We start from the raw sequence: 10,141 nt of genomic DNA on the forward strand, positions 1-10,141 counted from the left end.
GGGTGATTTGGTGATGGGAAACCCGTGGGGATTACAATTGAGATGAAAAAAAAAATGTGCAAAATGATGTAAAAATAAACTTTTTAATAAAAAAAAAATGAAGGTCTGATATATGCTACAACATAGATAAACCTTGGAAACATGCTACATGAAATACACCAGACATAAAAGATTCCACACATGTGAAATACTGTAAATACTGTCAGTAGACTTAATTTGTAGAGAGGGCTAAATTAAGAGTAAAAATACAGATTTATCCAAGACCAAAGGTAAATAGCAAATCATCTACCTTCTGGAAAGTTGGTATTTACCGGTCCTTGTTCCTGCATTGATTATAGTTGGTTCAGCCAGGTGATGGCCTGTTGGGGGTGGATAGTGACCACTAGCAGCGTGCTCCATGGACACAACCTGCGATGACATTTATTAATTACCTGCCTTCTTCTTTTTTTTTTTTTAATAGGTGTGGTGTCTGTGTGTTTTGAGGGGGACAGTGATGGTTATATCAATTTGGTGGCTTACCCTTATGTGGAAAGTGAGACGGTGGACCAGGATGACACACCAGATCGGGAGCAGCCTCGACGCAAACACTCCCGCCGCAGCCTGCACCGGTCAAGCAGTGGCAGTGACCATAAAGAAGAGAGAGTCAGCTTGACCCTTGAGACCTCTGAAAGGTAAGGGAGTGATGAGCAGGGCTGAAGGTGTATGTCTGGTCCTGTCCGTACATGCAAGATCTGACATATAAAAAACTAGGCTTCAAGGTTGCGAGATGATGGCGTTTTGGCCACCCACATAGCTGTGGCCTGTCTGTTTCGTGTCACATCACCCCAGTGACGCCTCCTGAGAGTAGCTGTATCAATTCAAGAGAGAGGGAAGACTTGGGAAGCAAGGGCACCCTTTGTCCTGTGTTTTCCAGCTTTCTTATGACTTGTACACCCTAAAACAGAAGGTTGAATTGCACTGGCCACAGTTAAGACTGCTTTCTGACCTGCGGGATGTAAGAACCCATCCAGATTCATGTGTTTTAGGGTTTTGGATGTTAGTCTTCTCTAAGACGCTAATATCAGCGATTAACATTTTCCTGTATCTAAAATTTAATTTATTGTACTGGAAATTGTTTTTTCTATAGATTAGATAAATTCTTTTACAGTTATGTTTCTTGATATTTCATGCAAAACAATGTAAACTCCTTGGTGGTTATAATGAAAAGGATAGACTTTAAAATGTTGATAAAGATGTAGAGAACTCTATATCTGTTGCTGATGGGAATGTAAAATAGTACAGCCATTTTGGAAAAAAAAAAAAACGGCTCTTTGAAAAGTTAAATCCAGCAGTTCTGTAAAAAGAATCGAAAAAGTATATTCATACAGAAAACTGTACAGACATTTATAGCAGTATTATTCCTAAGAGCCAAAATGTGGAAATAACTCAAGTGTCCATCAGCTGATGAATGGATAAACACAATATGGCATACTAATACAGCACAGTATTACTTAGCTATAAAAGAGGAATGAAATACTGATACGTACTGCCACATGGATCAACCTTGAAAACATGCTGAGTGAAAGATACCTATCATAGACCCACATATTTATTGTATGGTCCCATTTATATTAATATTCAGAGTAGGCAAATCCTTAGAGATAGACAGGGGCTAAGCAGGAGAGGAGGGTGGGAAGTGGCTGTAATGGTGATGGGGTTTGTTTTGGGGGTAGCTATATCATTAAATTACTTCATATTGACTGTTTACTCAAGAGTAAGCTTCAATAAATAGGATGCTCTGTGACTTAGAGGTTTAAATTGGGACCTTTCTTATTCTCAGATGGTTTCCCTGATATTAGGTCAGTCCGGCATGCTGTGTGTCTAGCCCCAGAGCTCTGTAAGGGCCAAGGCGGTCCAGCTCTCCTCACTCACTCTGATGGATGCACTTCTCTGGCACAGAGTTGTACAGGATCCTACCAGCTTTGGCTGAATGCATGATGTGTCATTTCCCATGTCCTTGGTCAGGTCCTCTTTGGCTCGGTTTGCATCTCTGATGCCAGGAGAGGGACATGAAGTCCATTTCTTTAGTAGGCAGGGTCTCCTCCTCTTGAATATTCTGTGGATAATAGGCCCCAGCCTGCAGACACACTTCTTCTAGGACTTCCCCTTCATTTTCCAGGGGATTTCCTCTTCATTGGTAAGATTGTGGGACCTATGTTTGGTTATGCGAATGAGAAGAATAATCCCAAGGCCCTAAGTACCTAGCTGGCATTTGATGCCTCCCTCACAAGAACTCTTTAGATTAGGCTTTCTCCAGAGGTACATAAGTTGCTTCATGAATCATCTGATGAACATAAAATAAGAACCGTGTAGATGTAGAGAACTCTACATCCATTGTTGATGGGAATGTAAAATAGTATAGCCATTTTGAAAAAAAATTTGGGCAGTTCTTTAAAAAGTTAAGTCCATATGGTGATGGCACATGGGTGATTTGGTGATGGGAAACCCACGAGGATTACAACTGAGATGGAAAAATGCATAAAATGATGTAAAAAAAACCATTATATTATTTCTTAAAAAAAGGTTAAGGCCAGCAGTTCTGCAAAGAGAATTGAAAAAATACATTCACACACAAAACTGTTCAGGGCCCTGCTCTAAAGATGACAGCTGTATCTGCAGTGATCAGACTTTCTGGTCTGTTAGCGGAGTGTCAAAGTCACTTCCAGGAATAAAGTTTGTTTCTTTACCAGGGCCAGGGCTGCAACAGCAAGAGTTATCAAGTGCCACTGGCAACTTGCCCATTTGCTTGGCAAATAGGTCAGTCTTGCTGTTTCCTAAAGATCATAAATACTCTCCATGAATAGCCTCAGCAATACCTGCATGAGAAGAAAATGAGTGTTTTGTCATACCAAGAGGCATTAACTTCTTCTAGGTAAAGGGAAGTGAGATCTTGGCCAGTGCCAGTATTTCACAGCCTACCAGCCACCAGCACACAGTAGACCTGGTGGTTCGCTCTGCTCTGTATGATGCACTCCCCAGTTAGAAGAAAGGCCAGCGGTTCTGAAGAGGAGGAAGCTGTTCTGGGCTGCAAACTTGCCCTAGCGGTTCCAAAGCACTTGTCTGCACCAGTGCTATGGTTTTCTTTGCTTGGCAGTATGATAAGCAGCATTGAAGTTGCTTCAAACCAAGATTTTCATGTTGAGGGGAAAGTGAAGTTATGGTAAAGTTATGGTATTTTTGTACTTGTCTGAGCTGCTGCCGTGTGTGGTCTTCCTTTTTAGCTCCCAGGAGGTGAAGAGTCCAAAGGTGGAACTACACAGCCACTCTGATGTCCCTTTCCAGATGCTAGATGGCAATAGCGGTCTGAGTTCCGAGAAGATCAGCCACAACCCCTGGAGCCTCCGCTGTCACAAACAGCAGCTGAGCCGCATGCGCTCCGAGTCCAAGGACCGGAAGCTCTACAGTATCCTTACTGCTGTTCCGCTCTGCCTGCTTCCGCTGCTGCTGCCGGGGCCTGTGGCATGCTCTCTGTTAGGAGCCCCTCTTGTCCCTCTTTTGTTCCTATCTCTCTCCTTCTGACTCTTCTTCCTCTGCGTCTTTTTTTTTTTTTTTTTTAAGATTTATTTATTCATACAGAACTGGGGTACACACCAGAGATGCGGTGGGTGAGAGGATTCACCAGAGACAGAGTGGGGAGCAGAACAGGCAGATCGACGAAGTCCACTGCTGAGGGGAGCAGTGGGTGGGTCAGGAGAGGTCTGCCACGCCATGTGGTCTCCTCCAGGGCAGGCGGGGATCGAACTCATGCGGAAGCAGCTTAAGATTCTCAGTGCTGTGCTTTAACCCGCCGTGCCACCAGGGAGGGCCCTTCTCTGCGTATTTTCATCAACACGTCTTTTCTGCCTTTGGGAGCTGGGAAGACTGCTTAAACTTGGCAGGCTAGAACAGTATTATCCAAACAGAACTTTGTGACAGTGGATGTATTTCTGTTCTGTGCTTGGTATGGCAGCTATTTAGCCACAACAAATAATTGAAAAGTGGCTGTTAGGACAAGAGCTACTGAATTTTAAATTTATTTTAAATAATTTAAATAGTCACTGTGGCTGGTGGCTACCATATTTATCATTGTGTGTCTAGAATTGGGGATCTGTATTGTTCATGTACATACATTGCATTTTCCCCTCTTCTCAGGAGATAAAAAAAAATATTTTTGATTTTCAGCTTCTTTTGGTCTAAAGCTAAACACCACAACTATAAAGTGTAAAATAGTTTTAGGATATTCAAATGTTAAGAAATGGGAATTCTTACAATTGCTTGGTATTTTGAAACTAACACTGAAAAACTGAGGGGAAATGTCTTTAGTGCTTCCATAGGCATTTGCTCAGTTTTCATATCTTTTTTGTGGGGGGAATTATTATTCTAATTATAGATGAGAAAATGGGGCACAGAGTAGTTAAGTGTTGTGCCCAGAACCAGTGAATGGCCAAAGCAGGAATTACGAACTGATGCTCTTAGTCACTGTGCAGTATTTCTGCAGGCTTCTTTAAGTTTTGTTGTCATTTGTTTATAGGAATGTTCATCAGAATGATGCCAAGTGTCTTATCATCAGTACTCTTAAGTATTGCTTCATAGTCCCCAAGTGTGAAACTGAGGTCCAGGCTATGAGCACTAGTGACATTTGGCAAACACACGACAAGCCTAGACTTCTATAAAGTAAGATTGCTATGGTTGTTAGATTTGTTGATGGCACGGATTTCAACACCAGGAGACCAGGACCACAGAGCCATTTTAAGGTGCTACTTCTAGTAGTGTTAAGAGATGTTTAAATATGTAGCCACTGTTTGAAATTTAGTCAGAAAATGGCAAGATAGAAATTTAAATTTTTTCCCCTAAAGATTCCTTTTTGGGAATGTTGAATCTGTTTTCATTTTTGTAGTAATGCTATAAAGATATCTTTCTTATCGCTTAACCCTGAGGGAGGCACTAGCTTGAATAGGGTGTTTGTTTACTGTTACTGCTAGGGATAATGTGAATTTGCCAAATCTTTATGCCTGTGTATTCCTGCAAGACAGATCTAAAACATAAAATAAAAATAACGACTTCAGATGTGATACATATATACAATGGACAATTATTCAACCATAAAAAGGAATAAAACTTACATGTCATGATATGGATGAACTTAAAAACACTTTGCTGGGTCTCCCTGGTGGTGCAGAGATTAAAATATTAGCACTATCAAGTTGTCAGCAGCTACTACAGCACGAGTTCGATCCCCAGCCAGGGAGATGACCAACATGGTGCAGCAGACCTCTCCTGTCTCACCTGCTGCTCCCTCAGCAGTGGATTTCAGTGGAGATGCCTGTTCTGTTCTCCACTCTGTCTCTGATGAATCCTCTCACACCCCCCCGATACCCCTACCCCCACACCTCTGGCCTGGATACCAGTTCTCGTATGCATAAATAAATAAACAAATAAAAATAATCAGTGATATAATCAGACACAAAGGACAAATGTTACATAATTCCACTGACATGAACCATACCTGGAATGCCTAGAATAGAATATTCATAGAGATGGGAAGCAGAATATTGGTTACTAGGTTCTAGAGAAGAGGAATGAGAGAGCTGTTCTTTAATGGGTATAATTTTTAGTTTCTGTTTGGGAAGATGAAGAAACTTTAGAGGTGGATGGTGGTGATGCTTGCATAATAATGTATAATTCATGTGAACAGGCATAAAAATGGTTAAAATGAAAATTTTACATTGTATATATTTTACCATGATAAAAAAAAAACTCTGGGGTGAAATCCACTTAAAAGTGTGTGAACATGGAGTCCACTCAAAGAGGGCACCCCCTTTTATAGACAAAAAGGTGGTGCTTTCTTTGCTGGGGTTGATGGGCACTGCAGCACCCATTCTCCTTGACCATGGCCCAGAGTTCCTCCTGCTCGAGAACGTAGTGCACCACTTTAAGTACCCCTGTGTGCTGGACCTGAAGATGGGCACCCGGCAGCACGGTGATGATGCATCAGCGGAGAAGGCGGCCCGACAGATGAGGAAGTGTGAGCAGAGTACGTCCGCTACACTGGGTGTCAGGGTCTGTGGCATGCAGGTGAGTTACCTTGGTGAGCGCTGCGGCGCTGCTGCTTGCTTACTTGGGGTGCACATGTACCTGTCTGCGACCCATGCCAGGTGTCCTCCTGGCCCGCGTTGGTCCAGAGTCTCCTCCAAGAGGGTGAGTTCCCCACAGGGTGCTGAATGTGTCTTGTAGGTATGTTCCTGCAACCCTCCTGTTTTTACCTGTTGACCCTGATCTGGTCTCTAGGCGCAGAGCCACTGTGGGAGCCTGTTGCTTTGACAATGGGGCAAGTAAGACTCTTGTCTGTCAGCAAGCTGTGCCTAGTTTGAGTTCAGCTGGGTCCCAGGGCAGCTTGAAGGAGGGGTCCAGAGGTGATGGCAGAGAACCTGTAAAGCCTGGCCTCCACACTCTCCTGGCTTTATGGCGGGAAAACAGGTGAACCTCGCCTGCCCAATGCAGTTGTACAGGGGTGGGCAGAAAGGCTCAGGTTGGTCCAAAGTGCTTTCCCGACAGTGCTTGCCCAGGGCACTGTGAGGTAGCAGCTCTCTCTGGTACTCACTGTCTGTTTCCGGGGTTTCAGGTGTACCAGCTGGACACAGGGCATTACCTCTGCAGGAACAAGTACTATGGCCGTGGGCTCTCCATCGAAGGCTTCCGCAACGCCCTTTATCAGTACCTGCATAATGGTCTGGACCTGCGGCGTGACCTTTTTGAGCCCATCCTGGGTAAACTGCGGGGCCTAAAAGCCGTGCTGGAGCGGCAGGCCTCCTACCGCTTCTACTCCAGTTCCCTGCTTGTCATTTATGATGGCAAGGAGTGCCGGCCCGAGTCCTACCTGGACCGCCGGTCTGAGATGCGTTTCAAGCACCTGGACACAGGGCTCCCTGAGGTGGCATCACCCTGTGGCCCCAGTAGCAGCCCCAGCAGCACCAGCCCTGAGGCGGGATCCTCCTCTCTACCCAAAGTGGATGTCCGCATGATTGACTTTGCACACAGCACGTTCAAGGGTTTTCGGGATGATCCCACTGTGCATGACGGGCCAGACAGAGGCTATGTATTTGGCCTCGAAAACCTCATCAGCATCATGGAACAGATGCGGGACGAGAACCAGTAAGCCCAGTCTGGACCCTCAGAACTCCTTCCTCTCCACCCGCAGGCAGGGACCATTGCTCTGAACTCACCATGAGGAGACACAGACTTGCTTTTAAAGGGTTATATTTCTCTTTGGTGTAAACTAAAAGAAATGTTTTTAGCTGTAGCCTGGAATCCATATATATAAAGTGAAGAAGGGTAGAGCACACACCCTCTCAGCCAGGCTTCTTAGCACTGTGGCCCTGACTGCTGTGTCCAGGCTGATTTAGGAAGAGGTGTGAGCTGTCCCTGGTGGGTTTGGCAGCAGGAACATTGTGACTTGGACATTGGTTTCTCTTGCCCAGGTCTTTGAGGGGTCTGTGATGCAGGGCCCTATTGGTTGTGGGGTAAAACCTGATTGATGCAGGACACCTCCATTTCCACTCATCCCTTGCTCCTCAGAAGTCAAGGGGACCTGGGTGCCCATCTTTTGGGGGACCTTTGAGTCTTGTGTTATGGGTGTTAGCCTGCTCTTTAACAGATGTCCAACTGTCTGCAGTTGGATCCGTCCTTGGTTCTCACCTGGCCTGAGGCTAGATTCATGAGGCCGGGCTGAAGCCAGCTTATGGCAGAGAGTAGGCCCTGGGTTCCCCCAGGAACTCTTTGGCACTTGAGCCTGCCCCTCCTCCTGCCTGCATACCCCAGCCAGCCTTCTCACCAAGTTCCCTTGTCTAAGGACACTACCCCGCTTGCCTGAATAGGAGGCTCTGCTCTGTTTATCGAGGAGAGATTTCCCAGCAGGCCTCAGGGCCTCTGGCGCTCTGGCCCAGACAGTATTTGCAGCTCTTTTGCTGCGGGTGGCAGGCCTCCTCTTCCTCTAGCTCAGGCAGCTGTGCTGCCTCTGGATTGGCTGCTCCTCCCAGGGCTTAAGGGCTGTGGTCCGCTCAGGGTCTCACCTTTCCCCAGGCCAGGCTCACAGCATCAATCCATGGAAGAGCCCAGGCTTGTGAGGGAGACATTTGTCTGTCTGCTCACAGGGACATTGCCTGGGCCCTGGATGCAGGTGCCTAGATTTTGCTAGTGAGAGTTTTGTTGATCGGTTTTGGGGCTCGTCAGTCTGCCCACTTGTCTGCCAGTTCCTTTCTCTTGGGATCCTTCTGGGGCGTGGTCTTGCTCATGAGTAAATACTGGTTTCCTTCATGCTTTCCTCAGCAAAATATTCTTTTTCCATTTCTGAGCTTTTGTCCTGTGCCCTTTCTCAGCAGGTGCTACCCTTTTATAAATGGTAGCAAAATAAATTGTAGGAGGTATTTTCCTGCTGGCCCTCTGTGGGACCATTGTGGCCCCCTTCAACACACAGTATATGGTAAAGGCCCAAGTGGCGACCCTTTCCTTTCCCATGGTTTTAGAAATTTTTGTTGTCTACTCATATTGGCACGGAGACCTGCCACCTCTAGTACATGTGCGTACAAGGTGAGACGGCACTCATTTAGCCATTGCCAAGGTGAGTGCCCTCACCTCCAAGCTTAGGGTCACTGTCATTGTCTCTTTTGGCATGTTCTGTTTGGGCATTAAAGGCAAGCCTGCCAACCTGTGTCTGTGAGGGCCTTAGTAACTGGTGGACTGATTTCCTGGTCCTTAGAGATGCAGCCTCATGCATATTAAATTGGCACCTTGATGGATCCTCTCTCTTTTGGTCTTCAGACCCCGGTTCCATTGGTGGGCAGGTTCCCATTCCTTGGGGCTGGGAGGGGCAGCTTTCTTCCTTTTGGTCAGTAGTGACCATCTTCTCTCCTGTACCTTCTGTGGCTTCAGCTGTAGGGGCAGTAGCTCTTCATTAGTGTAGACAGTTACTTCCTATCAGGGCAGAGGCCAAGAGGAAGGGTCTAGGGCCACAGAGACCCCTTTGATTGGACCTCTCTAGCCTGGGGATGCGTTGTGCCTCCTCAGTTACTAGTTCTGGAGCAGATGGTGCCCCATTCCGCTTCTCTTCCTAGCAAGCAAGAGACTGAACCCACTTACATTCAGTGTTTTTCATGGCACTAAAAAGAGCAGCTGGACCTGGGATTTGCTGCTGGTTCCCCAGGGCAGGGCCCCTCTTTTCAGCAGTGTAACATTTGAAGGTTCAGCCCTGTTACCTGGTGGCTAGTAGGCATTTGTGTGTGTGTGCACACTGCCACTGCTCTTTCCTCCTGCTCTGCCAGAGAGCCCTCTGCCCGCCAGGTCCTGCCTTCCTAGCCCCAACACGGGACCAAAATGCAACACGGGATCACTCATTGGGGTATTCACGCAACCCCTCTGTATAGTGCTTCCCTGGGCCAAGTGGACACCAGCCCCTGGGGTGGGGGTGAGATGGGTGGTGCTTAAAGAGGAAGGGGACCAGCATAGATACTTGCCAGGGACCCCCCCACCCCTCCCTCACATTGGGGCCTCTGCTGTAGGCCTGGGGATTCCCCTTAAGGGGCCATGGCCTGGGCCGGTTCAGTAGCCGCGGTTCAGCTGCTCACATTTGGCCACGTGCACGTTCCTTAGATGCAGATAACTTTGAATTTTAAAGCTGATCAATTTGGTTTTGTTTGTGCCGATTTAAAAAGTTTTAATGAGGAAAAAAAATTGGAGAGCCCTGGGAACGACCTGTTCCTTTGCTTTTGGGGTAATTGTAAGGTCTTGCCTCTGGGAATCGCTCTCCACTCCATTTTCCTGGAAGCTGCCTAAGCCTGTCCACAACGCTGGAGGCCTGCGCCCCCGGAAACTACACGTGGCTCCATCCACGTCTTGGCGCAGGCTCATCTTCTCCAGATTGGACCTTGCGTGCGGGGAAGGGCGGGGTGCTCGTCCAGAGTCCGCCTTTTTCTGCACACCTAGCGCTGCCCGCCCCGCTTGTGTCTGAGGTCGTGTATGTCAAAATAAAGCCGCTAGAAATTGAGGCGTATCAGCGTCTTTATGAAAACCCCGAGGTTCCCGGGAGACAGGTCTAGCCCGCCTGACCCTCCGCGATCAGTCTACCCTT

General features: G+C 46.9%; 1 protein-coding gene across 1 annotated transcript in view; it reads left to right on the forward strand.

The window, feature by feature from the left end:
* The window catches only part of IP6K1 (inositol hexakisphosphate kinase 1), a 39,421-nt gene extending 29,364 nt beyond the window's left edge, over window positions 1-10,057 (forward strand). Inside the window, exons 3-6 of the mRNA XM_004676155.2 lie at window positions 461-671; window positions 3,261-3,442; window positions 5,918-6,093; window positions 6,641-10,057. Of these exons, the coding sequence (XP_004676212.1) occupies window positions 461-671; window positions 3,261-3,442; window positions 5,918-6,093; window positions 6,641-7,174 (1,103 nt within the window). The 3' untranslated portion in view covers window positions 7,175-10,057. The remainder of the gene's footprint in view (window positions 1-460; window positions 672-3,260; window positions 3,443-5,917; window positions 6,094-6,640) is intronic.
* Window positions 10,058-10,141: the final 84 nt, after the last annotated feature.

This window comes from Condylura cristata, unplaced genomic scaffold (assembly GCF_000260355.1).
Source record: "Condylura cristata isolate star-nosed mole 26May11 unplaced genomic scaffold, ConCri1.0 scaffold00004, whole genome shotgun sequence".
Classification (NCBI taxonomy): Eukaryota; Metazoa; Chordata; class Mammalia; order Eulipotyphla; family Talpidae; genus Condylura; species Condylura cristata.